We start from the raw sequence: 27,192 nt of genomic DNA on the forward strand, positions 1-27,192 counted from the left end.
AGGATTCGCTTCTGAACGGGGCCCCTGGTGTCACTAAACTGGAGGGGGCTGCTCTGGCACAGGCCTGGCAAAGATACCAGCACCACCACAGCTTCTTCATTCATCCTCCTTCCACTGCCCCTCCCCTCTGTCTTCTGCCCCCGGCCCTCTGCCCTTTCTTCTGCCCCCGGCCCTCTGCCCTCCCCTCCTCCGCCCATTCCCTTCTGCCCCCACCCCCTTCCCACTTTCGTCCATTGTCCCCAAATCCCCACGCAGCAGCGCCTGGGAGGTCTGTGAGCGCGCAGCCTGCAGGTGGCGCTGGAGCCCGTCGGCTTCCCTGTGGCACGAGGGACGCTCTATCTCCCGGGGCCCCGTTCATTCCCTATGCCCGCTCTATGGTCAGCTGGCGGTGGACGCTCTGACCTACGCGTCTCTGTGGCGTGGCGGAGTCCATTTCCGGGTCAGGGCGGGGTTGAAATCGCCCCGCTCTTCGCCTCCCCCTCCCAGACCCGCCGAGGCCGCCGCAGCAGGAGCAGCAGCCGCAGCCCCTCCGCCCTCCTCCCGCCGCCGCCATCCCGCCCGCCCGTCCCGGCTCTCTCCCTTCCCCCGTCTCCTCCCTCCCCCTCCGAGGGGGCCCCTCCTCCCTCCGCCCGCCCCGGAGACCCCGTCACCCGCCCTCCCTCCTCCCGCTCCCCCCTTCCCCGTCCCTCCGTCTACGGAGCGGCCGATCGGCCGGGCGCTCGGCCACCCCGCCGCCAGGTAAGGGAGCGGCCCGCTTCTCCGCCCGGATCCCCGGCCTCGCCTAGCCCCGCTCCCCGCCCAGCCCCTCGCCCAGCCCGGCTCCGCTGTCACGTCAGCCCGCGGAGGCGCCCGCGGCCTAGTGCGGCCTACTCCGAGTGTGTGTGTGCGTGCGTGCGGCGGGGGGAGGGGCGGCGCTGCTGTTGCGCACGAAGGAGGCGGCCAGGGAAGCAGGCCGCGGGGCGGGGGACAGGGGAGGAGGCCGCGGCCACGGGGAGGCAGGGAGGCGGCGGGGACTCTGCGTCACATGGCGGACGCCTGAGAGCTGGGCCGCGGGGCTGGGGGGGGGGGGGTGGAGGCGCCCGGAGGGGGAAGGGCTTTGGGGGAATCGAGTCTGCCTGGTTGGCGGACAGGGTGGGAGGCCTCCCTCCCCCTCTCCCCCCCCCCCCCCCGCCGCCTTGTGTGCGCGCGGCAGGCCACGGGGCCTCGCTTCCTCGAGGCGGCGGCTCCGGATCGGAACCCCCTGCTGCGCTATGAGCTGATGTGGGTATGGCGTATTATAGGGGGAGGGAGTGGAGTAAACCCCCCCCCCCATCTCTGGGTGGCGGGGAGGCAAGTGATGAAGCTGGGGGGTGGGTATGAGGGAGGGAATTGATACCCCTCGATCGCTATTTGGGACAAGTATTGCGGTGCGGGGAAGGGGGAATCATTACTAGGGCAGAGTAGAAAGATTGAGGCGTAATCTCTAGAGGTAGAAAGTAGCTTTTTGCCCCTTTACTTGCACCCCTGCCCTCCCCCCGCCGGTGTCCAATCCTAAAATATGGAGGCTCCGATGAAGCAATAAGGATTTTAAAAGCTCCTGAAATCGGAGGAGCTCAGCTGGCTGTTCAGACTAAGGATTTATTTTGAGTGTTTACTAATTAAAAGAACACCTAGCGTATCTCAGATGTAGTGTGGAGGGAAAGATAAGCCGATTTGCAATGCCCTCCCTCTAGGAGCAGGATTAAAATACAGTTTTAGATAACTTCTCGGGGCGTGGTGGGGAGGAGAAATGTTTGTATGATTGTTTGTGTGGGGTGGTGGGGCTAATGAAAAGGAAATGTTCTGGGAGAAGTCTCAGGCTTCTGGATGTGAGGAAATGTGACCCCCCCCATAATTAAAATTAGAATTTACACACTGGATCATTGCTTCTCTGTGCACCAGTAATGATTGGAGACATCGCTATTGACCGATTGCTGTCTCATTAGCAGCTTATAGTAGCTATAAACCTACAATCATTACACAAGAACTCGGAAGTGTCTTAAACATTGTTTTGATCAGCTGTTTAGTGCTGGATAATCTAAATTTCATGAACAAAAAATATTACCTTTTTGTTTAGAAATCACTCTAGTGGGGAGAAAAGGTTAATAAATTGAAAAAAACACTTGGTGAAAAGCATGTTAATGTTAATTTGTGTGAACTGGGTAGAAATGTACTAACTTAGTTGGTAAAAGAATGGTTTAAATTCCTAATGGTGGTGACAATGACAGATGAGTCTTGTACTACCTCCAGTAAACTGGGAAGAAGTGTAATCATCTGGACTCAGCAAGGGATTGAGAATAAGAACTCCTGGGTTCTGGTCTTGTCTCTTTGGAATTTTTCCCCAAACTAGGATGTAGGAATGTTTCCCTACTTTAGAAGGATTTAAAGGGGATTTATATATAGATGGCATCTTGAAAATATGGGCCAAGAAACACTTCCCTTGGGGTCATAATAGAGAGCGAACACAACCTCCTTTTTCGTAGTTGTCTGTTTTCTTCATATGGCCTTAGCCTGGAAATAAGGCGGTGCTGCCGTAAAGCCCAGTTGGCAAGTTCTGATTTGGGACTGTAGGTCACAACTCTGCCAAATGAGCTCAGGTTAGCTCTTCCCATGTTGGAAGTTGTTAAACTTTAGCACCTCACTGCTTTGCCACACTAAAGGCTCATCTGTACACAGCTTGCAGCAGTTAACTAAAATGAGTTCTAAAGTTAAGCCAACAACTAAATTAACTGGTGCAAAGCCCTATGTGGGCACACTTAAATTGGCTTTCAACTGGGTTATAGCTCACTAGTATGTAAACTAGTTTATCAATGTTTGGGTTTTTTAAAGTTGATTTAGTTAACCTTAAGGCTTTTGCTCCAGAAGTTATTCTGGAATAGCTATTTATAAGAATAAGAGTTCATTTTTGCTCTTGCTTAGCTTAATCCATTAAACTAAACAGGAATAAAATGTTCTTGTTCTGGAACTAAAATGTCCACACATGGATTTATTCTAGAGTAGCTATTGCATTTTAAATTCATACCCTACCCTCATCCAAATTCTTTTTCAAGTGTAGAGAAGCCCTTAAACTGGGGTAAACTGTATATGAAGACTTCTGCAGGCTGAAGGGCGGGGAAGCAGGGAGGAGAATGGACACAGACCTCATCCACTGAAGCTATTAGCAGGCGCTGTGGGAGGGAGCTGGAGAATGGAAAGTGACAACTGATCTCTTTACAGCCTTGGGTTCTGGCATCCAGGGGGTGGGGAGTTTAGGTTAGTTGCTCAATACCCTTGATTCAGCAGAACTGCTCAAGCAAATGTCTCATGTAAGAATTAACGCACTTGGAAACATCTAAGCTTATTACACACTAGTCTCTACCATACAAATAAGTGCATGCAAGTTGAGTGCCAAATGATGAACAACTGTAAATACACTCAAATCTGTTCTGACAGCTTGTCAATGCCGCTCAGTTACGAGACAACCCACTCTTGTCAGATTGAGCTAACCCTCTAGAGGAATAATAGTGCAGAGTGGGTTCACCGTACTTGGGATAGATTGTGAGCCATGTAGAAAAGGGTGTGTCCTTAAAATGCTTTTTCTGCTGTAAATAATAAAAACCAAGGATGAACTGGGTGTTCTCAGAGCATGTCATCAGACATCCTCTCTTCTGTTATAGTTTCTATCCCCCAGCGACCAAAGATTTGACCACTGACAAAGCCTGACTCGTCAGAACACAGCTCAAGATGGACACCGGTGTTATTGAAGGTGGTTTAAATGTCACACTTACCATTCGACTACTTATGCATGGAAAGGTACTTGGCATATCATCTCTTTATACCTCTGGTGAAACTGGGTCGTAAGCAAATGTCTTGGAAACCCTTTTTGTCTGATCAGAAGATCAGTTCTTTATAGGAGTGTCTTTGTAACCCAATGGGAGTCTAGTAATTTAAATAATGCTAAATAAAACCAGCCTAATGTTTCTTTGAAATGGCTCATCATTAGAGCCATTAGCTTCTTGATGCTGGGAACTTCTTGGCATGTGGTCTGTTCCTGGTAAAAGGATATCTAGTGTCCATTGGAACAGAGTTTTTTGAAATCTCAATATATCAGTAAAGAAACTAGCAGAACTGTGTGTGTGTGTGTCGGGGTGGGGGGGGGTATCTGTTCTATTAAAAACTCACAAGGTACCAGATATTAACACTTTGTGTATTCGGGAGGGGATGAATGTCAAGCACCCTATAGAATGTTTATTGTAAAATTATTTTCACTTTATACTGACATTCATAGATTCCAAAACCCTATAAGGGACCATTGTGTTCATTTAGTCTGACCTCTTGTATAACACAGCCCATAGAGCTTTCCCAACATAATTCGTAGAACAGATCAGATGTTAGATAAAACAATCTCCACTTAAAAATTGCTGGAGATGGGAATCCCCCATGACCCTTGGCAAACTGTTCTAATGGCTATTACAGCATAATTTTTTATGTCCAGTTTGAATTTGTCTAGCTTCTGTTTCTGACCAGGGATCATTTTAATCACTATAGACACACAAGTCACTATAGAAACACAAGTGAGTTGGCTAGGAGAACAGTGAGACTTATCAGACTTACTAAAACAATCTCCTATTGAAAGAAATTGCTAAGCTTCACACTGATCTTGATCAGGAAGGGAAAACTTATGCCATTAGCTTGCACCCATGTCTCTGAAACCATGTTCTTCAATCTTTAAGAACTAACTAGTGCTTTTGTCCCCATTGCAGGAGGTTGGGAGCATCATTGGGAAGGTAAATTACTAAATTTAGTTCTTACCCATTCAGTTCAGTAGTAAAATAAAATAACACGTAACAGTCTCTCTTCCTCTTCTCTTCTCATCCCCCTGCAGAAAGGAGAATCTGTAAAGAAGATGCGCGAAGAGGTAGGTTCTGGGGACCAGGTGGCCACAAACTGGTCTTTAAAATCAGTTGAGAGAAACTTGGGTGGATCCTGTGGCCCTTGTATGAAGTCTTATGCAGGGATTCAACAGTTGTAGTGGCAGCAGATAAACTCGTGGGATGAAAGGCTTCTGGGAAATGTAGTTCTGACCAATCTCTGCACTGATCTAGCAGATAGAAACTAAGATGGCTGCCCAAAAGAGCAGAGATGAGCGAAGTGAAGGGTGGATTTCATGGTACGAAATAGAAATTATTTGTGTAGTAGTAGCTCTTAAGGGTCTCATTGTGCTAGGCACTGCACACAGGTAATGGAATTATTGACTGTTGTAACATTATCTACTGCCCTGCCAGTCCAAGTGGGAGTGCTGCATGGTGTCAGTCCCATTAGTGTAGCATCTCTGCTCTTTACATTCACTTTGTTCCTCCAGAGTGGTGCCCGCATTAACATCTCGGAAGGGAACTGCCCAGAACGGATCATCACTCTTGCTGGACCGACCAATGCCATCTTCAAAGCATTTGCTATGATCATTGACAAACTGGAAGAGGTGAGTGTCTCTAGCCCTCGAGTGGGTCCTGGGAATAGTCAGGGAGTACCTAATGGCTTTTATGCTAGCTAGAGGCAAGACGTTGACTAAACCCTTTTTAGGTAGAGATGCACTGTTGTGGCCAGCCAGAATTGCTGCAGTCACTCAACATACTTTGAATCTGGAACACTTAAGAAAACTCTGCTTGAATCAAATGTAGGGTAGCTAACCCTTGGGTGAAGGGACTGTTGACACAGGGGATGAACTATCCCTGCTGTGATGCAGCACATGGTGAGAAAGGGGGGCATGGATCATCTGTGGATTACCTGTTCAGCCCCTGGCACAGGATGCCCTAACTGGCAGCCTTGATGTGTTGGGCCACTTTTATGGGTGCAGAATTACAAGGGTGTAAAAACAGGCCCCATCTGCTTCAAAATCGCCTGTGTGTGTGAGCGGATGCAGTTGCAGAAGCTTGCTGTGGAGATGAGGTGGAGTTTCCACTGCACCTAGTATGGGTCTGTTATACTGGGGAGAAATGGTGAGCCCTTTTGTGCCAGCATGCCTGAAACAGTGGCCACAGAGTAACATGAATTGGGCATGGGTTTAGGCATGGGTTATAGACTTCAGCAGTGCATCTTCAGTCCTGTGTGTGAGTTGCCATGCTGGCCTGAACCTCCGGTGATTGCACTCGCACTCCCCTTCTGTACCGTTCAGACCTGAGCCCAAGAACTATATCCGAATCTGGCTAGATAACATTCATGGGGCAGGGATTCATGGTTGTTAAGCCAGCACTCTTAAATCAAAGTATCCAGCATTGTCAGAACAGCTTTATCCTGGGAATACTGAGTACATTCATAATTTGGTATTGTGATGACCATCAGTCTGGTGGGTTGCCTGGTCAATCAGTTATTTCAGAGGGTATAACATTCCTCCCTTCTGGTAGACTGAGTGAAGTACTGTTCCACAGGGCAGCAAGGTCTCTTCCTGGCACCTAGTGACAGCTATGCCCTGAAGCAAAAGGCTTTGATGGCTCATGTGACTTTTTAGCCTAGCCAGTGGAACAAATGCTCTTCAGTAGGATGGGAGGCTGCCAGCTTGGAGGCTGCTTCTTAAAAAAGCCAAATGTCAATGTTTAGTGGTTTCTCCAAAGCCAGCTAGGCTCTTATCTCTTTGTGGAGCACTGTCCTTGCCGGAGCTCTGCACTTGGTGTGTGACTTTCAATTTTGAGATCCAGTGCCCAGGCCAAACCATGAGCCTTTAGCAAGTAGCTGTGCGTCAGTAACCTGAGAACGTTGACCCTGTGCCTGGGATAAGGCTCACTTTGCAAAGCCTGAACTGCTGCCCTTGAGCAGTGGAAATGTCCCACTGTCCCCAGGATGGGAACATGCAGCTCTGATGTGGCTGCTATTAAGCATAATTTGACAATCCTAGAAGCCATTTGTGTGCAGCTGCCTGGGTCAAATTAATAGAGAAGGGAGCAGATAACTGGATTGCAGGGCTAGAACTCCACTGCAAAGTTTCTGGTAATGCAAACAAAGAACTGAGCTTCCTAGCTTTAATTTCAGACCCCTGAGATAGGGCAGCTCTGGGTAAAGCTGTGGCCTCCTTACTGCTGCTTTCCTTGCTGGCTCCTCTTTGCCTCCTATCTACAAACACCAGTTATTTTATATAATAGCTGCTGGGTTAACTATTCTTCAGAGGCTGTTTTGGGACTAGCCAGTGATCTGATCCCATATCATACTCATGTAGCTTGATACTGAACTAGAATCATCATCTGCAGGATTCACAATACGATAGCAGCAAAGCTCTTCTATCCACCCTGGTAGCTTTTAAGCTGTAAACCTCTTGATTGTAACCATCTGAATAGCTAGGTGTCTCCAGATACATGTTTGGAGTCCTCTTAAAGTTCCTCTAAGGAACATTGGGTTCTGTGGGAGCAGCTGATCTCCAGCTAATACAAGAGTGCTTTAGGGTGACTCAAACTTCCTGGCAGCTGGTATGAAGACACATGAGTTTATTCTTTTTCTGTGTTACTCCTGTTGTCTGATGCCCTTATGCAGAGCAGGAGAATGCAGTTCCCAGTTAGGGGGAGTATGTGATGTGATAGTTTTTTTTTTTAGCCACTACTTGTTGGCTGTACTGTCAGACTAAGCAGGGTGTCATGGACTTCAAGGCCAGAAGGGACCAGCATGATCATCTAGTCTGACCTAGGTCACCCACACATTCCTGTAGTAGGCCATAACTTCTTGCTGAGTTACTGAAGTCCTCAAATTTTGATTTCAAGACTTCAAGTTAGAGTCCACCATTTACTCTACTCGAAACCAGCAAGTGACCCATGCTGCAGAGGAAAACCCCCAGATCTCTGCCAATCTGACTTGAGGAATTTTTCCCCAAATATGGCAATCGGTTACACCCTGAGCATGTGTGCCAGCCCCACTAGCTGGACACCTGGTAAAGAATGGTCTGTAGTAGCTCAGAGGCCTCCTTCCCTAGTGTCTCATCTCCAGCCGCTGGAGATGAGACATGCTGATAGCAGTCCCAGATGGGCCATGTGTCAATGTAGGCAATTTTATCACACTGTCCTCTCCATGAACACAGCAGGGTCAGTCTTAAAAGCAAGTTAAGTTTTTTGCCCCAACTACTCCTTTTCCAGAACTTCACTCCTCTGATGGCTAGAAACCTTTGTTTAATTTCAAGCCTGAACTTACTGATGGTCAGTTTATACCAGTTTGTTCTTGTGCCAACATTGGCTCTGGAATTAAATAATTCCTCTCCCTCTCTGATGTTTATCCCTCTGATATATTAATAGAGCAATCCTGTCTACCTCAGCCTGCATTTCATTAGGCTAAACAATTAGAGTTCCTTAGTCTCCAGGTCTGTTCCGATCAGTATCGGATGGGAGACCTCTAAGGGAAAACCTGGGATGATTGGCAGTGCCCAACAGGATGGTGCCTCACATGGGTCACTGAAGAGCCCATGGTGCTCCTTGCAAGGGCAGGTGTCTAACCCTAACTGGAGTTTAGCCTAATTACACTGTCTTCCCTACACATCTCCCAGCGGTTTCAATAGGGTATTAGTTTCTTGAACTGGACCGTTGCTGTGAAATGCCTCCCCTTGTGCACCTCAGGCGTGCGTGATCCCAGTTTTAATACAGGAATCCTGCTCCTCTGAGTGGGTGCAGGGCGCTACACTGTGTAATCAGATGATGGACCGAGACTGGGTAGACTAGCTAACTTGCTAAATGCTGCAGTCCCAAGGCATCCCTCTGAGTATCTCCTTATCCTTTCAGGACATCAGCAGCTCGATGACCAACAGCACAGCTGCCAGCAGGCCCCCTGTCACCCTGAGGCTTGTGGTACCTGCCAGCCAGTGTGGCTCCCTCATTGGAAAAGGAGGTTGCAAGATCAAGGAGATAAGAGAGGTTTGCACTTTCTGACTCTGACTAGTGTCTTGTGGGCAGGTCTTGCTTTGAAGAGGAGTTTTCAACACCAGTAGTAGCTGCAGTTCAACAGCAGGAGCTTTCTCTGTAGAGGCATCTTTTCGCTCCACCCTCCCCATGCCATAAGTGCAGGGTTGAATACTACATAGTAGAGACTTGGCATCATCCTTCCTTGAAAAGCACCTTATATTTTTAGTGCTTGTGAAACTGAGACCAATACAGTGGCTGGAGCCAGACATAGTGGAGTCAGGAGCTGTTGAAGATCCCCTCCTCCCCCAGTTATGTTTGCACCCCAGTCCAAGCCTGATTACTTGAATCCTCCTTTCTAAAGCAGTGGGAGGGGGAGTTGGCCTAGTTGGTGCAGGGGAATGGGATGCAGGACTCCTGGGTTTCTGCCACTTGCTTGATGAATGACTCTAATTAATTTAACCTCTGTGCTTCCACTTCCCCACCTGCAAAACGGGGGCAAGGGAATGTGAGGATTAAAGTTGTCCAACATTCATGTACCACCTAATGCTGTGAACCACCAGGTCACGGACACCAAAGAATGAATTAGTTCAGCTTCGCTGCTCATAGACACACGTCAACTTGCACATCAAGGCAAAGTTTAGCTTTAGTTTTTCTTGGCCCTGGGTTTCTAATGACTGAATAATTCCAGTCAGGACTAAACCACTTTAGGCTGTGCAGAGGGAGGGTAGAACTGAAAGCATGGAGTTCATTGCTGCTACTGGATACCATGAGATCAAAGTGGCGTGCTTGACTTTCTATTTTTAATCTTAAACTTTAAGAGCACAGGGGCACAGGTCCAGGTGGCTGGAGACATGCTGCCCAACTCGACTGAGAGAGCTATCACCATTGCTGGGATACCACAGTCCATCATCGAGTGCGTCAAACAGATCTGTGTGGTCATGCTGGAGGTAAGCCCCAGGGATGAGCTGCTAACTTCCTTTGCGTGGGGAGGCAGACAATGTTGGCAAAGTGGCATCTCCATGTTTGTTCCTAGAAGCTTAATGAGGGGCAAAGGACAATCTAGATGCCATTAGCCTTGTATTCAGACTCTGTGGCCAGCAACATTATTAAACAGAAGTTGACTTGGACTCTCCTACCTGACTGCAGAGAAACTGGTCCCACTTGAAATGGCGTCTGGGGCCTTGTAGGGGCAGGAGAGGAATTGCCTATTGGTTTAGGGTCACTCTGTGGCTTTCAAGGTGAAATGCAGAAGCGTTCAGTTAGGACAGACTTGCCAATACCAAAGTTAAGATGAACTTGTCAAGAAGCTAGTTCTTCAGCAAAGCCAAAGACTCCTGGACTGTGCCAGTTAGACAAGTGGCACCACACAGCAATAATCACGGCTTCACCACATCAGCCAGAACTTTCTACTCACCAGGCTAGTGCCTAATACCCTGGCTGGCTCTGACCTATTGCAGCTGGCCAGGTGTTGTGACATAGACACCAGGGCTGGGAGGAGGGAGAAGTGAATTGCTGTTTGCTGTAACTAGTTGCTCTAACCCAGAATCTGAGCCACTGACAGGACTTATAGACCATTCCAACTCCTAGAAGGCTGGTCTCTAGGAAACTCCTGATCTGGGCATTTGCTTCCTTTAAGTGTAGGAGTATAAAGTAGAGGCTTCATGTTTAAGCATTTAGGAAAGTCCTTAGCTGTGAGTACTAGTGAGTCTCTCTAGAGTCTAATCTCTTTCCTCTCCAACTCTCCTGTAACCCAGTCTCCCCCGAAGGGTGTTACGATCCCATACCGACCCAAGCCATCCAGCTCTCCGGTCATCTTTGCAGGCGGTCAGGTAAGGCCATTCCTCTACTTGCTGGGCATAGGGTGCGGGAGAGAAGGTGACCTACCAAGTTGCAACATTGCCAGCACACATCAGCCCACTCTGTGCATGCTTGTCAGCCACGCTGCCTACCTGGCCACTATAGAGCTACCTCTGCTGCTTTGGTTGGATTCTTCTGGAGGCTGCTCTGAACATTCAGCAGCCTCCGACTTCCAGTAGGAGTTGGACACTTTGAGGAGCAGAAAGGGTTATTGGAGAAGGGGTGACAAGGTTCATGGGAAACAGTTTTTAAGCTTGGTGCCTGAGTAGCCAGTCCAAATCCTGTATGTGGCATTCAGACAAATCACCACAGCTTGAACATCTAAATACAAGATTTACATCTTCGGTTGGGGCACTGTTTGAAATTTGGTGTTAGCTGGGTGGCAAGCCTTGATATACAGCAGAATGAAGCAGCAGGGGTTAATGTTTCCAACAGAGAACCGTTGGGGAATGAGGGATAAGTCAGACTCCATAACAACCAGGGAGGAGGAAGGATTTTCCCAACTCCACCAGATTATGCAGGTGTCAGATTGTGAAACAAGCAAGACCACTGGGGTCTTAGCCATTTCTGTAACAAGTTGACTCAGGAGGGCACATGACCACCTTCAGCACCATGCCTCCAGGGGCTCATGTGGTTGGTAGTTAAAACATGCCATGTATTGGGCATACTATGCCATGGCATGTGACCATATAGTTGAGTGCTTGCTGTAGCTATGAAGCAAGGCATTTTTGTGGCTGTTATCAGTAGCACAGGCCTTCTAACAAGACAGGATGGGGTTGAAGCCTCTCAACACTAATATCATAAATTTCAAAACAGTGATTGAAAGAATCCTATTCAGGCAGATTCTGTGACTTCAGTCATTTTGATGTTTCAGACTTGTCCTACAGATAATGACATGTGAAAAGCTTGACCACCAGTTCAGGCAGACAGTTGTGTGGGCAGTCAGGGTAGGTGTGGCCTTGGGAAGCCCCAGAATCCTACTTCCTGAGAGTACACCTGAGGTTGCTGGGACTGTAATACTCAGAGGATTGCACTTCAACACAGCCAGTGCCTCCACACTGGAAAGGGTTGCATAAGGCAGATACAATACCAGAGCCTGTAGCAGTTACATAGTTTAAAAGAGAAAAACCTTCCATAATGCCCAGGGCTTTCTTGTGTGGAGCAGAGGCATATATAGCTAGGAAATAGTGGTGCCTGTAGGAAAATACAGCAAAGTAACTGAGGTAGCAGGTGCATGGTGAGACGGGAGCTCTTCCCTAGAACCAGAGCTACATGAGAATATGCCATGTGTGTTGGGATAGCCTACTGTTCTCCCAACAGGCTGAGTTTGGGAGCAGTTCTGTCATGTTCTTGTTCCTCGCCTCGGTCCCTTCCCTTTCCTCTCCATCCCCCATTCAGTTCCCTGCTCTCCAAAGGCTTTGGCAGCTGGCTAGGCAGCTATCTGCCAGTGGAATGGCCCACGGGAGGTGATTGGAAGATATTGTGGCCCAGTTCTTTGGCTCCTGCAAACAGAGGACTGTACTGGCGGTTAGCCTTGCAGCATGTGAGTGCCCTGCCACTAGAGCAGTGAGGAGCAGGCTCGTTTGCGGCTGCATTCTTCCCCTGGCTCCACCAGGCGCACCCAGCGCCAGACTAACATTTGGACTGGCTCCCTGGCAAGCTCGTGGTGGTGTTTGTGCTTCTCAGTGGCAGTGATGCTTAACTTGCAGCTCAGAGTGAACCATAAGTTTGTCTAGCACAGGGTCAGCCCTCTAAACCAGAGTAATTTCTGTGTGAATTTCGTATTAGCGGAAGGTTTCGGATTGACAGCCCTGGAGACTGAAGTCCTCTAATTTATCCACAGGACAGGTACAGCAGCGGCAGTGCAAGCTACCCCCACACCGCCCCATCAATGTGCCTCAACTCTGACCTGGAGGGACCACCTCAAGAGGTGAGAGGGGAGTTCAGTCTCCATGGCCCATTCAATCCTTGGCCTCTCTGAGACTGCCAACAAGGGTGGCAAAAATTGCAGTGGCTTTTTTGTGCTGTGGACTCCTGTCCACTGGGAACTGGATTAAGGCCACCAGCCTCTCCACACAGGCCACCCAGCAGCTGTCGCATGGTAACAACTTGGTCAATTCCAGCCTGGGCTGCATTTCTTGCAGTGATGTGGAAGTGAGAAGTCCTCCCTTTAGCCAACCAGTCCCCACACAGTGACTGACCCTTTGTGGGTAGCTTCAGTAGGAATCTGAACTCTGGTTTTCTTACCCCTTAATCTAAAAATACATGGAACCAGCAGGTCAGCCTCTTGCCTCATTCTCCTGAATGCCTTTTGCATCAGCTAGCATTGTTAGCCAGCTCCCAGCATTACCTTCAGCTGTAGTGTGTCCAGTGTGGTTTTTAGGTGTGTGGAGTAGTGAGATTTTTAAAGCGGGGTGAATGGAGGTTTTTTCCCAAAAAGCCCTTCAAAATCATGGCTGTTGAAGGGAATAGAGCTCTTTCCCTTTTTTGGGAGTGGGTGGGGGTGTATGTGCAGGGCAGGAGGGTTAGAAGCACTGTCTGACTCTCCACTACACACTCTACATCTTCACCAAGAAACCAACCCTTATTCTTGTGTCTGACTCTTCTTGGGGAGGGGGGGCAACACACCAGATCATCTTCCCCCCGCCTTTATTCCACACATGGCCAATTCAAGTAACATCCCTTTAGAAACTGCCTGTTGCAGCATTATGTCCCCTTTGTCATCCCCCTTCCTCCCCCCCCAAACAATTCTCCACTTTGGCTCTCTGGCTTCCTGGCTAGTTGAAATCTGTCTGTCACTGGGTGGCTGTCCGATGGTTTTTAATAGGACTGTTTTCCTCCTTTTGTAGGCCTATACCATTCAAGGACAGTATGCCATTCCACAGCCAGATGTAAGTTTTGTTTACACTTCTTGTCTTGAAATCCACCCCTTCTCCCTTCCAAAATTTTTCCATGCTTTCTCAATGCTAGCAGTCAGCTTGGTCTGAATCAAATCTGATCTTTAAACCAAAAAACTCCCTCAAATTATTTGCACGTCCTTCAGTCCATTTCAAACTAATCTAAGATCTGTCCCCCTTTCCTCCTGGCGTGTGACACATATACACACAGACACCCTGAGCTTGGTGCTTCACACAAGCTCCAGCTCTCCCCTTCTCCAATTTGGCACAGAGAAAAGCCTGTAAAGAGAAAGCGAAACAAAACAAACAGCATGGTATACTGTCATTGTGGTTCTCAGGGCAGGGCATGGGACACCTGGTATAGCAAGCTGGTGAGGGGGTTAGCGGCTGTCTCCACATGATGCTAAATGCATCAAATATCAATCCTTTCTGCTGGGGTGGCTGCAGGGCAGGGGCAGTGACTCTCCAGGTGGAAGACTGGCTAATGCTGGGCCTGAAGTGTAAAACTCCCATTTTTAGCAGAGCAATTAAGCTGTTATACTCTAGCTGTCCTGGTGTCCTGTCTTGCTGTGTGAGCATCTCCCTTCTACCTGTCACCCTTCCTTATTATTTAGGTGCAGAGCTAGGTGGATGTGCTCCTGACTTTCTAGAGGCAGGGTTAATGAGAGGCTGATCTCTGCTCATGGCATATTTTAGAGCAGGGAGGGGCTAGGGCAGGGAAGAGTGACTAGAAACAGCTGGACTACTAGGAATTAGTGATCAGGGGATGGGGAGGATATGGAGGCTAAACACTGACTCTATCCTGGTCTCTCTTCATAACATACCTCTACCTTCCAAATGCTTGACAAGACCCCTGCATGGTGTGTGAAGCACCACTGCAATCCTGTCTGTCTCACTTGTTTGTGCTTGTCTTTGGAGCATTCCTGTTGTAATTACTGCAGATGCCCTCAATTAACCAGGGCACTTGGGACTGGGGGGTGGCTTTCGCACATGCAATGCTTTCCTCCTCCCTTCTGCACCCATCTCTGCCCAGGGAAAGCCTTGCTTACCCAGCTCTCTCCCCCACCCCCAAGGGGTGGGCCTCTTGGGCGAGTCCCTGTCAGTTTTCTGTGTTTAATGTGTACTGACTCCCAGACAGGTTGAACCTGTAAAATTCCTGACACCAACCTTTTCTTTCTCTCCCTCTAGCTGACCAAGCTGCACCAGTTGGCAATGCAACAGTCACACTTTCCAATGTCTCATGGCAACACTGGATTCAGTGGTATGGAAATTCACTATTTCTTCTGTACGCTAGCATGGGCCCAAGCACAGCCCATGAGCCACCGCTTGGCCTCGCTGTAATGCAACCTCATGGTTTAATCTTCGCTAGTGTGTCTTAATGTGTGTCCAAACCAGGTAACCATTCTGCCAAATCTCTCTGACCCTACGATTGAGTGGGGCAGCGTGAGTGCTAGATAAGCATAAAACAGGCAGGGCCTTCCTGCTGCTTCCTTCACCCCATCCTCCGCAGCTCTGCCAGTGCGCCTCCCTTCTGACCTGCTGCAACATCCTCTCCCCTCCGGCTCTTCCAGTCCTGAGCAGCCAACTGCTGATTGTACTGAACTTGTGTCATGTGTAATATGGCTAAGATGTCCATTAAGGCTTTAGGCTGAGACCACCAAACTCATTGTCACTTGTATCTTAACAGGCATTGAATCCAGCTCTCCAGAGGTGAAAGGCTATTGGGGTAATGATTAAAAACCAAAATCTGTAGTATTCTATTGTGTATTAATACTGGTCAGTCTCGTTTGCCTTTTTTGGAAAAAAAAAAAAACAAAACATTGCCAGCAACATAAACAGGGGGCTGAAGGAGTTTGGGAAGGGATGTAGGTACTGACTGGCTCGATAGCACTTTGTTCTTCCCCTCCCCACCCAGAATGCAGCCAGCTGGAATCTCTCCAGCAGAGAGCAGAACTTCCTGGAATGATCAGTCAGTGTCTGGCTAACCCACCCCTCTAGAAAGCTGTGGGTTTGTGGTGCCTTCTAACCTTTTCCTCCTTCTCCTGGGGAGGAGAATTTCCATAGTTGTTGCTAGACTGGATCAGATCACTAGTCTTCACCCCCTGTCTCTGGTGGCAGATCCTGATGCTTCAAACAACTCCTGGTGGTGCACCCTCAAGGTCACGCTGTAGTGGCCATGTGCGGGTGGGGGAGCAGGCTTTGCTTTTCTGGCTGTTGCTGTGATCCCTTACGTCTGGAGGCTTCAAGCCCTTATTTCAACACTGCATACAAAAGCAGACCCTAATGGGGAGAAGAGCTTGAAGGGTGTTAGTGATAGCCACAGCTGGCAGTCAACTGGTTTGGACTCTTCCTTTAGCCTTATTGGAAATGGGGGGAGGGGCCTGTTGAGGGTGAGATTTTGCAAGGGTGTGCTTTCCCCCATCTGTCACCAGACTGACTCCACATCAAGCACCCAGCTAACTGGAGTAGTGTCACCCTGCAGTGCTGTCCTGGGGGAGGGGTTGCATTGCACTTCCAAAGTTAGCAATTGAGGGTGGCTTGGTTCCAGTGGGCATGGGAGCCACTGACTGATTGGAGCCCGTGTGCTGCTCTGTGACTGTCCTGACCGGAAGGAAGATCTGTGGTGGTACATCTTGAGGACTGTGTTGTGGGGTTGGGGTAACTTCTTACAGCTTGCTCTTCCCTTCCTGTTAAACAGTCTTCAAGATAGCAATGATTCCAGCAGCAAATGCTGGCTTGGCTGGTCAGGTGTCTGTTCTGCAGCAGGACACCCCACTGCCTTGTATTAACCTTGTCCTGGTCTCTTCCTGTCTTTTAGCAGGTTTGGATGCATCTGCTCAAACTACTTCTCACGAACTCACCATTCCAAATGATGTAAGTATCCCACAGGCAGCATCTGGGGGATCTCCAGCTGGCAGAGCAGGTTAGGATCCATGCTGGGATCTGAAAGCACATTGCATCCATTCCCCAGAGCTGTCCTGCAGAATCTTCCATTAGAAGTGGAGTGTGCAGAGCTGTGCTTTTCCTGGCCTGCTGAACAAAACCACAAACAAAATGAACAGGCCTCTGATATCAGTGCTTCTAACATTCTCTTGATACAGGTTGTTCTACAGCCCCCATTTTAGTCAGAAGGAGGTATCCTGTCTAAAGACAGATATCTCTGCTCCAGCTGCCCCTGCATCTCAGGGGTCCCCTGGTGTCTAACCTGTCTCTTGAGGTGTCTAGCACCCATTCTCTAAGGTAACACAAGAATGGGTGATCTCTGCAAGGTGATGCATACAGCAGAACAACTGTGTATGCAGAGAACAGCTAGTTGAAACTGCTACCAATTGGAGTACATTATATTCTGCAAGAGCAGGGTGTAATCTTCTCTACAGAGCTGTGTAATTCCTTATTCTAGCGCAAAGTAGGGATGCTATTAAATGGCCTTTTTGGCTGCAAGACTCAAAAATAGCACTTTGTACAGCTTCACAATTAACACACTAAGGACAGGAGAGGTTGGCAAAACTTATGAATGTTAAACTCTCCCATCATGGGACTAGCAGCTAAAGCAGGGGCCTGGAAATTGGGATTTGTGGTTCAGTGGGGGACCTTACCTCACTGCCTGTTTTCTCACCTGTAGGATGGTGAGAGTTGTGCCCAAGGCAGGGGAAGGAGGGTGTGTCCTCAGGTTTAATACTGAAGAAATAAGGATGTTAAACCTCATTCTTGGCTGATCTAACTTGTAACTAGAAACACTTTCTCCCTTAGTTGATTGGCTGCATCATCGGGCGTCAAGGCGCCAAAATCAATGAGATCCGCCAGATGTCTGGGGCGCAGATCAAAATTGCCAATCCAGTGGAAGGATCTACTGACAGGCAGGTTACCATAACTGGATCTGCAGCCAGCATTAGCCTGGCCCAGTATCTAATTAATGTCAGGTAAGTCTCTGAACAGCAGGTTGTCTAAGTGCATGTGGGGGTGGAGCAGCATGACTAAAGTATTCTGCATTCTAAACTAGGGCGATGTCAGTATCTCGTCTGCTCAGCTGGTTGGATTGTAGCTCCTGGGAGCAGTACTCCTGGTATTGCAGAGGGTGTAAGTGATACAAGCACTTACATCACTGACACTTCTGGTGCACCATTCCTTCCTCCCCCATAACTGCTGGAGGACCCAGCTCCCCTGCCTCCCATGATCTAATTTCCTTTTAGAATGTGGAAGGTTTAGGACAAGATTAGCCAAACTGGATTAATCTGATATTTTCCTGAAGCTGTTGGAGCCCTAACAGGCCCAGTTATTTCTTGCCAGTAAGCCAGGCTGGGATATATTTAGGGGAGGACCAGGTAGCTGGAGATACAGGAAGATGCCTCCTGTGTCTTGTGGCAAGGATAGAAATGGATTAGTCTGATCATATATTTTATTGTGCCGGTGTCCTGGGTTCGTTAACATGGGGTCAGCTTGGTAATGTGCCAGTCAAGGAAATCTGTGATCGGAAGCTCTCCTGAGCTGTGAACACTTGTTAGCAGCAGTTCTTGGCTAGCAGCTTTAAAAAGGAAGAAAGATGGAACCAGTGCTGCTGCTGTGGCTTTGCTTCAGTTTGAGATCGCTGCGCAGCTCCTTACTGCACTGGTGGCTACTGGGAGAGGCCTGTGCATTAGGAACTTTCCTGCCAACGCTTCCCTCCTTGAGCTGCCATCTGTAACAGCCCTAGCTTCAAGCTGCTGCTGAGGTCTGCAGTTCTCAGGTGTCCTCACTCACTGCAGCATAAGTCTGCTGCAGGTTTCCACAGGCTCAGTCAAAGAGCTGAGCTGGCACTTGGCCCTCTGCAGCTCTCCAGCTAGTCAGATCTCATAAGACTAAAGTAAAAAGCATTAGCTTAATGGAGAACTCACTTCCCTAATTAAAAACCTAGGGCAGAGCAGCTGGGCATGCATGTCCTAGATTCCCTCCCTCCTGTGCAGCCTGCTGCAGCTCTATTATGTTGCAAACTAAGAGCCAGGCTCAAGCCTAGGATCTCTAGCTATGTAGGTCTAGGGCCCAGCTCTTATTTACAGGGTGAAACCATGAGCTCTGGCAATGTTAAATTCCGCCATTAGCCCTGCCAGGCTTCCATAGACTGTTTGTTTTTTTTGGGTACTCTGTGCTTTAGTCAACCACAGTGACACATGGCACAGCTTATCTCTGGCCCCAGCTTATACTTGCTAGAACTCTGACATGAAATAGGATCCCCTCCTATAGGAACTAGGCATTCAGACCCTGTTTGTTTGAGATGTTTGGCAGGGAAGGGAACCTTTTTCCTTTTGGAGGAGATTTAGCAGCTGCTGCTTTACATTGATTGGCTCACATGGATTTTTGCTTGAAAACAAAGATCCAGGACTTAAATATCCCAGTACCAACCCCTACTGATAGTGTGAAATCCCAGCTCCATTGAAGTCAATGGGAGTCTTGCCCACTGACTTCAGTAGGGAAAATATTTTGCTCTGTCTCTGGGCTGACTTGAATGCCCCTAGCTCTTGTGCAGCCTAGCAATTGAAGTTCCTCAGGGAAGCAGCACTTGTTGCCATGAGCTATGAAACCATTGCAGATGCCCTAGTGAACATTAGTGTGTTTAACTGATGCCACTTGGGAATTGGGCCAGGGGTGTATTTGACCTGGGGTCTGGGCATCTGGAAAAGCCGCTCTTTAGTAATGTAGGACTTTTAAATTAGTCAATTGGAAAAACAGGATTACAGGTTATATTAAAGCAAGATGTTCTAGGGCTGTGTTTTTTAATGGCAGTTAGACTTTGGTTGTCAAGACTTGACTCTTTAGCTAGTTAGTGGGTAGCCAGTGAGTGACCTCTAGGTGTTTTTTGTTTACAGGCATATTCTGGTTATCTATTGCATCTTGAACTGAAATTCTAATGAGCAAAAACAGGTGGCTTTTGTCTGTCTGCCATGGGAGGAAGTCTCGGCTGGGAAGCCTGCTCTGTTGCAGTGCTTCAGAAAACCTTGCAGTGTGTAAACTGTCTCAGATGACAACTCTCCAGATCTAAAAACAAACATGAATCCAATACAGCAAAACTGGCTTTGCTGTAACATACTAGCCAGTGCAGACAATTCCCTTCCCGTAGCTGTTTCTGTAGGTCACATTTAAATTGATCAGTGACAGCTGAACATTGGTTTTTAAAGGTGGTCAGTATGGAGTGCTTTAATGTTGATGCCAGACCATTTAGAGGTGGGATTGATTTCCACTTTTTTCTGTGAAAGGAAAAAACCTGACTTGATTTTGTTGCTAGCTTTTCTGTTGCTCAGTCAATCAAAAAATGCCTTTAGGTTTATTCTGTTGAAGTTCCCAATTTTCTTAAAATGATGGTGCCTTCTGAACAGTGTATTGTATTTCTTACCTAAGCTGTAAACCCTTGATTTTAGACTTAATTGCAGGTTTTAAATACTTCTGAGGGGGTCTTACTAGAAAAGGACTCCACATGATCCCAGCTCCTAGAAGCTACATCTGTCCAGATGTTAAAGCAATTGAGCTACTAGAAAGCTCTTAAAGCCAAAAGGGACCACTGTGATCCATTAATCTAATTGCCTGCATAGAATTTTGCCAATGATACCTGCATCAGGCCAATAGCTGGCTGAACTACAGAATATTTTTAGTTAGCATGGGAAGTGGCTTAGTGTACAAGGCTTGCTCTGCATCTTTCAGTTTTAAACCAGTTGACTTTTTTTCCTGCCTCTTTGAGTACAGTAGAAGATGGAGACCAGTTTGCGTATCAGTTACCTAGACTCACACTTAAGTTTTAGACTTAACTTTTAGCCAGGCGCTAGCTAAGCTGGATGCTCCAAGGCTGTAGAGGAGACTGAGTTGCTGTTAGCTAGAACCCTGAGTGGGTGTGCTTCAAGTTTCCAGGCTAGGCTCATGCAATTTAAGCTGTTTGTCTCCTGTGCTTTTTTTTGTGGTGTTCCCATCCACCCACCCTTTTTTTTGTTCCTTTTTCCTCTGTTACAGTTTAGAAAGCGCTAAACCCTCCTCCCAGACAGCCTCCGTCACGATCCCCGATCACCTCAGCATCAACCTCTCTCAACCCTCCACCCCTTCTTCTTCTTCCTCCTCCACCACCACCCCCTCGCTTGCGACAGCAGGGGTCTCCGACGCACCCTCCAGCCTCCCCAACCCTCTTCCGACCGCCCCTTGTGTCTCCAGTCTGCTTGGCATGAAACCCGTCCCTCTCCTGGCTCTAAATGTTGTGTCTGCTGCTAAGGGTACCTCCACCACCTCAGCTGTGCCATGTGTTACTAACAAACTGAAACCGGAAAAACAGAGATTCTCTCCTTACTGAGTGTCTGCTTGTGACCGTAAAGGAACAGCAGATTGGTGTCAGCCTGGGGATCCCGTAGAGGAGCCTTGGAAGAATTTTTTTACTTCAAAAAAAAAAAGTGAGCTTGTGATTTCTTAGAATGGAGTTTTCTTTTTGCTGGTGACCTTCAGTAGGTCGAGAGACAATTTAACAAGTCCTGGAGTCTAGTGATCTGTTTAATTCCTTGATTTTATGTAGTTGTAGCTGTTGCTTTTAGTAGCTTGTTTGCATTGCTACATGAAGAAAATGTGATAGGAGGGTCTATTTAATGAATAAAATCTCAATTACTGCATTTTGGTTAAGTTGCTAAAGAGGCTGATCAGCCAAACTTGTCTCTGATGTCTGTACTTGTAATAAAGTTGCCACAGAGTATCTGCTCTGATAGCTGATGTGTCCTGGAATGGAGAGGGGGGACCAGAAATTACACCTCCCCATGTGATAGGGACAAATCAGCTGTGCACCTGACAATTGTCAGCATGCCCCTTGACCTCTGGTCAGACTCTAACCATGTTCAGAGTTGAGCAATTAGATCAAATGTAAATCCCCTCCCCTGTGCTGGATTAACATGGCCATGGGGGGATTCCTAGACTGCCTTTAGAGGCAGATGTTGGTAGCCCACACTTTTCCTAATCAGTACCATGAGGAAGATATGCTCGTATTCAAGGGCAGGGAGCTAAAACTCCTGGGTCCTCTAGTTCTTTGAGGTCGGCAGTTAAGCACCCCAGCATAGTTTGAATTGCTATTTGTCATTGAAACAATTTGTTCAAGAGCAGTGGTCTTGAAGTTTCCTTTTCAGACCCCTACAGTTTTGAATGGAGTGCAGACTTCTTTGGGAATTAGACCCCAGATTGAAAACTACTGTTCTAGCAGAATCCTACCCTAAACTCTGCTTACAAAATTCCACCAGCTCTGCTCACACCCCCATAAAGCACAGAATGGCTCTGGGAGGCCTGGAGGTTCAAGCCACAGGATTCCCCCATCCCAGACAGAACAGGAACCAAACAAGAGACTGTACTAGTGCTAAGATGAATGGTACAGCTGGAGACATGCAGACTACCACAACCAGCTGTGGGTTAAAGGCCTTGTGCCTTGAGACCTTGAAGGCACCAATTGCCTCTGATTCATTGTCCCAGAGCCATTTCATACCTGTGAGCACTGGGCGATCCAGTCCGGAAACAGCTGTTGCATACCTTTGGTGTCTCTGAAATAGAGAAATCTGACTTGGGACACTCCTTCCCTCAAGTACCTGCCTTCCCTGGGAGTTGGAAGTGACCCATTAGCATTCCTTCTGCTCTGTAGGTTATTGGCCTGTGACTCGGGTGTTGTGATGCATCCCAGGGCAAAGAGGGACTAGTGGCTGTCTATGCTCCTTGAGGGGCTACTAGCTGGTGGTGGCCCGTGGCCTTTTGTTACAGTAGTTCAGTGAGTCTTGCTCCCTTCAAAGGTACAGAATTCGTCTCCCCTCTGTTGGGCCCAGGTCACCACCTCATTAGCCTGGGGCTGCCACACTTAACCCTTCAGAGGCTGGCTTTCAGTGGGCTGTCTGGCACTTTTGAAACTAAACCCTGAGGCAACCATGTGACTCTGACCAGTGCTGCTTGGAACTTGCTAGATTGTCATGTGAATAAAAATGGAACTGTTAGTATCAAAGTGTAGGGGGTGTTTGGGGGAAGGATTAGTGCAGTCTGGAGTCCAGTGTGCAGCTGCTTATGAGATAGGTGGGATTGGCTCAATCCCATTGGTGGGAGCAGTTAATAGGCTCCCTGGATCTCCAAGCTGGCCTGCTGAGCCCTTAATTCTTGACTAGCACAGATCCTCTGGCGGTTATTCATTTCTGCGGTAGTTTAACTCTCAGCTGTAATTTACACCTGTTCTGTAATGTAGTGTAACCACATTAAGTAAAGATTGTCCACTCTTTACCCACTTCAGGCCTGTAGAGTCTGTTTTATCTGGTGTGCTAGAAAGTACTAAAGATTATCTGGCTGCTCCCACCTCCCTTCCCCTGCCCTGTCCTAGGCTGGGTGTCCAGCTTCTGCAGTGCAGGTTAGGCCAGGAAACAGGCAGGGTAGCAGACTAGGGGTGGGGAGGTGACTTCTGTTGACTTGCTCTGACCTTGGGCAAGTTACTTATTCTCCTTGCCCTCACCTCCCCCTGTAAAACTGCCAATGCCTTTGAATTGCAGGTGAGACACTCTAAAGTGCCAGAGGCTCAGCAGCTGGGTGGGCAGTGGGAGGGCTGGTGAAGAGCAGACCTGCTCTGATCAGGGCTGAACTCGGGGAGGTTCTATCCCACATGAGTAAGAGGCTGGGATCCAACTGCCAAGGGTTTGTCACCCAGATGTGCTGGGCTCTGAAATTTGGCCCTTAAGGGCTCCCCTTGGAGGGGGGTGAGGGGGGTTCATACACTTGGGGTGAAAGAGGACCAGCTTTGGAGCCCTCAGTCTTGGCTTCTGTCTGAGCCTTCAGTGGTACAGCGAGCTGCTGCCTCTTGGCACAGCTTTCCTAGGGAGCCAGCAATCCCCAGCTGCCCTTTCCATGTACTTGAAGTGCCTCGAATTCTCCTGTCAGCAGAGACCAGTTCCCCTGTCCAGCTGGCTTGAAGGTAGCCTTCAGTTGGATTGTTTCTAGCAGTTGGACTACAGGGCTTCGTCACATGTTTGTGGAGACCCTGCTGATCCCATCAAAGCTGGAAGCCAGAATCTCATGGGGGTGGGGGGGATCGCTTTGTTCCATTCCAGATGTCATGTGGCATAGGGAGAAGCTTGTCCAAAGGGCCCCAAGGAAATGCCCTAGCCTGTAAGTGCCCAACCATCCTTTGAATTGCCTGCCAAAAACTAGGTGGGTCTCCCCCTTACCACCCTCTTCCCAGAGCAGCCTAGCAAGGCCCTGCCACTGTTCAGGGTCCAGGTCCTCTCCCCCTACAGTAGAGGTCTGTCCCTAGAGACCAGCAACCTGTCCATGAAATACACTTGAGCATTTGGGACACCTGCAAACTTCACTTCCCTCAAGCCCCAATGCTGATGTGACTGAACAGGGCAGCTCAGCTTTGCCTGCTTCATAGTTAGATTTCTCTTCAGCTGATGTGGAAAAAGTGCCACATCACTTGTGCACTCCCTGAAGTACAAATGTCTGCCACTGTAGCATGCAAGGCCTGGGCTGAAGCATTGAATATCCTGGCTGCCCCTTTATTGAAAGGGAAACTAATCCTAGTCCCTGGGACTAAGCAGTGGCTATCCAGTCTTTTCTGCATGGAGCCATCTGCCTCCTTCGATCTGGCCAGGCCGCTCCACTAACTAGTGTTAGCACTGGAGACTCTTACATGTCAGACCAAGGTAAGTTGCCTGGCTTGGGTTAAACTCAACTGGCTAAAACCAAGTTGCAATACTTCCTCCCTCTCTGGCCCTTCACAGCCAAGCCCCTCACAGGACGGGGTGGGGATGTGAGGCGTTAGCTGGTTCCACTCCAGCGTAGCTTCAAGTGGTCATTCCTCATGGTGGTGTTTACTCCATGGCCACATCTTCTGCCTACATTGACTTGAAAAAGATGGCAAACTAGTGACTAAATCCCTGTCTTGACCAAAGGTGGTGGTGAAGCTTTGCCCTGGACATGGTGGGGAAGGAACTTGTACCTGTCAGAGTTTTGCTGGCTTGTGACAAACTGAGGGTCTGCCCCTTTTCCCCACGGAGCTTGGCTTGGACTTGGCAGGAATAAACTTGCTGCGATGACTCTGTGATAGACCAAGGCCAAAGTATTAAGCCCTGGTGCCTTGAGGCTGGCACGTAAATTAAAACTCTCCTGATGGTTCAGAGATGCTGAGCTCCTGTCACTTTGACAAATGCCTACTGACAGCAAAGTCCTCTGCAAACCACCCCTTCTAGCTAGTGTCTAAATGTGCCCACTGCTCAGCTCCTCCAGCTACCAGGCTGGAAAATGTGATGGTAGAATTTGCATGGGGTGGGGGAGAGGTGGTCCATCTTTAGGGATGGGGGGAATAGGGATGTGTCATTGTAGACTTGCTGTTTGGCTTGGCTGTGGGAATAGATGCAGGCAGATGCTCTTGGCACAGAGGTGGTCTCTAGCAGAGACCGACATCCAGGATCGCTTCTAGATTGGACTTCTGGCTGCTGGGAGTGTCCCCACTCTAGTCTTCCAGGACCAAACATGGGACAACTCTCCTGTGCTGTTTCCTGGTTAGACTTCGAGGACTTGCTTCCAGGGAGTCAGTGTCCCTGTTGCTGCTCATCAGCCTAGCTGGAAAGTGCTCACCAGTGGCCCAGGGATGCAGTTGGCTAATGTTACGCCTCAAGCATCTCTGTGGGGGAGGGGCTTCCTCTAGTTGTGCTAATCCCCCTCCAGATGTTCCCTCCTTGATCCCTCTAATGCAAACTAATCCACGTGCAGGTTCAAGTCTGCTGGGGTTCAGGGGTTAGTGATGCACAGAGCTCTCGACTCCTGGTGACACTAGCAGGTGCCCAGGGTTCAATCCTGCAAGATAGCCTTCCCCAAGAGCAGGCTGTCAGGAGCCCTCTGCTGCCACCAGGGAGTCTGGTGCAGTGCCACTTCCCCAGTTTCGTTTCTGAGAGTTTATGCAGCAGGCATTCTAGGCTTCCTGGAGCTGTGGTTCCTGACACTCTCCCCCCACAGTCTTGTTGCATGTTTCAGGAAGGTTTTGCTGAACTGTTTTCTGGCACTAGCGGGACCTGTAAACTGCCCTAAAAGGGGCCTGGCCCAGCTCAAAGTGCTGTGCAGGCTGCATTGATGTGATGTGTGGAATCCAGTGCCATCTCTGCTCTTTCAGAGGAATGAGCTGCTGCTGGAGTGTGGCCCAGTCTCTTGTCACTCTTTGTAACTGGCTACTCAATGCAGTTACTCTTGTGACAGCCTTACACAGTGCCAAACCTGCCCCTACCATAAGGTCTCCATGCATCTCCAGGTGGTGCTAGAGAGAGAACCTCAACAGGCCTGGTCATGACGTGCCTAGTACAACAGGACCTTCAGCTTCTGGGGGCGGATAGTGCTCAATAGCTGGCTTTTGGGAGCCTGACACCAGCACCCACAGCTTGGGCTAGATTCCAACGTGGTCCCAACGTGTTAATCTCTTGAAGATGCCCAAGCAGAGCCCAGCTTTAACCCTCTAGAGTTGACCTGGTGTAGGTTGGAACTGTTGGATGTAGCTGGGTGGGAGATGTCGTCCCTCTCTCTACATCTCATATGTAGCACATGCAGTATCCTAGGCAAAGTCTGTATTAAATGTACCACCTCTGCTTTGTTCCAGGCTTTCTTCGGAGACTGGTGGAATGGGAAGCAGCTAGGACAGTGCAAACGCCTCACTCATTACCCCTTCTGCTGTTCATGCCCATGAGCCCCTGTGTAGTGTCTAAGCAGGTCAGATTCCAGGTTTTAACTAGTTTGTAAATTTCAGTTTCTACGCGCTTTACCCATCCACTCCTGATTTTTTTTTAATTACAGCATTTTAATTCCTTTCTCTGTTCAGCTGGTAAAATGCTGAGTCACATCCTAGTTTTATAAGCTTTCCCTTTTTTGGCTCATGAAGTTTTTCTGTTTGTCATGAAATGTAAGAGTGGAATATTAATACATTTCAGTTTAGTTCTGTAATGTCAGGAAATTTTTCAAAAAAAAAAATAAAAAGATGGACTGGAGCTTTTCCTTGTGAATAGAAACTGGATGATTTTTGTTAATTGATCTTCCTTGTCTGACTCTTTTTTTTGTTGGGCTCATTTGACTAAAGGATTCATTCCCATGGCAGAGTCCTGTGCTGTCATGTCAGAAGCCAGAAGGAGTTGGCTCCTTTCAGCTTACCTGGCAGATCTCTGCCTCAAGGGGTAGGAGGGTTGGATCTGATAGCAACAGTCCAAGAGCTAGGAGTGAACCCCACATTCAGCTCTCATTTAATCCATAGCTAGACAGCTGGGGTGAGACCCAAAGGAAAGTCTCAGCTAAACCACTAGCTAAAGAAGCCCATCCAGGGCTAGACCATACACTGCATGCTCATTCCCTTCCCCTTGAGGGAGGTGAGGCCGGAGGGCAAGGCCTCCTGACAGGTTTACTCCCCCAAACAACATTGGTTTTAAATGCTGGGGTGTGGCCTGCACCCCTCTCCAGTTAGAATAGCCTTGTGCTGTCAGTTTCGGGGAGGAAATCTGCCCTTTTGGGGCTAAGGGCTCAGGCCTTAACACCACTCACCTTCACCCCAAGAACAGGGCTAGACTTGCCTGCTCCAGCAAAGCACAGGC

The 27,192-nt window shown here is 48.5% G+C and overlaps 1 protein-coding gene across 18 annotated transcripts; it reads left to right on the top strand.

Annotated features, from left to right (window-relative positions):
- The first annotated feature begins 477 nt into the window (after window positions 1-477).
- On the top strand, window positions 478-26,641 carry PCBP2 (poly(rC) binding protein 2). 18 transcript variants are annotated; one of them, XM_073318576.1, is made up of 15 exons: window positions 480-738; window positions 3,675-3,810; window positions 4,761-4,784; window positions 4,883-4,915; window positions 5,360-5,476; window positions 8,745-8,876; window positions 9,683-9,811; window positions 10,619-10,693; window positions 12,565-12,651; window positions 13,571-13,612; window positions 14,807-14,879; window positions 15,306-15,344; window positions 16,440-16,492; window positions 17,369-17,538; window positions 20,591-22,863. In XM_073318576.1, exons 2-15 carry the CDS (start codon window positions 3,742-3,744, stop codon window positions 20,919-20,921), a joined length of 1,374 nt encoding a protein of 457 aa, XP_073174677.1. In that variant the 5' UTR covers window positions 480-738; window positions 3,675-3,741; the 3' UTR covers window positions 20,922-22,863. The 18 variants fall into 18 exon arrangements, with proteins under 18 accessions (XP_073174678.1, XP_073174677.1, XP_073174681.1 ...); XM_073318573.2 differs by having other exon boundaries at window positions 481-738; window positions 16,437-16,492; XM_073318588.2 differs by lacking the exon at window positions 20,591-22,863 and adding an exon at window positions 26,214-26,641 and having other exon boundaries at window positions 488-738; window positions 16,437-16,492.
- The last annotated feature ends 551 nt before the right edge of the window (window positions 26,642-27,192 follow it).

This window comes from Lepidochelys kempii, chromosome 20, assembly GCF_965140285.1.
Source record: "Lepidochelys kempii isolate rLepKem1 chromosome 20, rLepKem1.hap1, whole genome shotgun sequence".
Taxonomy (NCBI): domain Eukaryota; kingdom Metazoa; phylum Chordata; order Testudines; family Cheloniidae; genus Lepidochelys; species Lepidochelys kempii.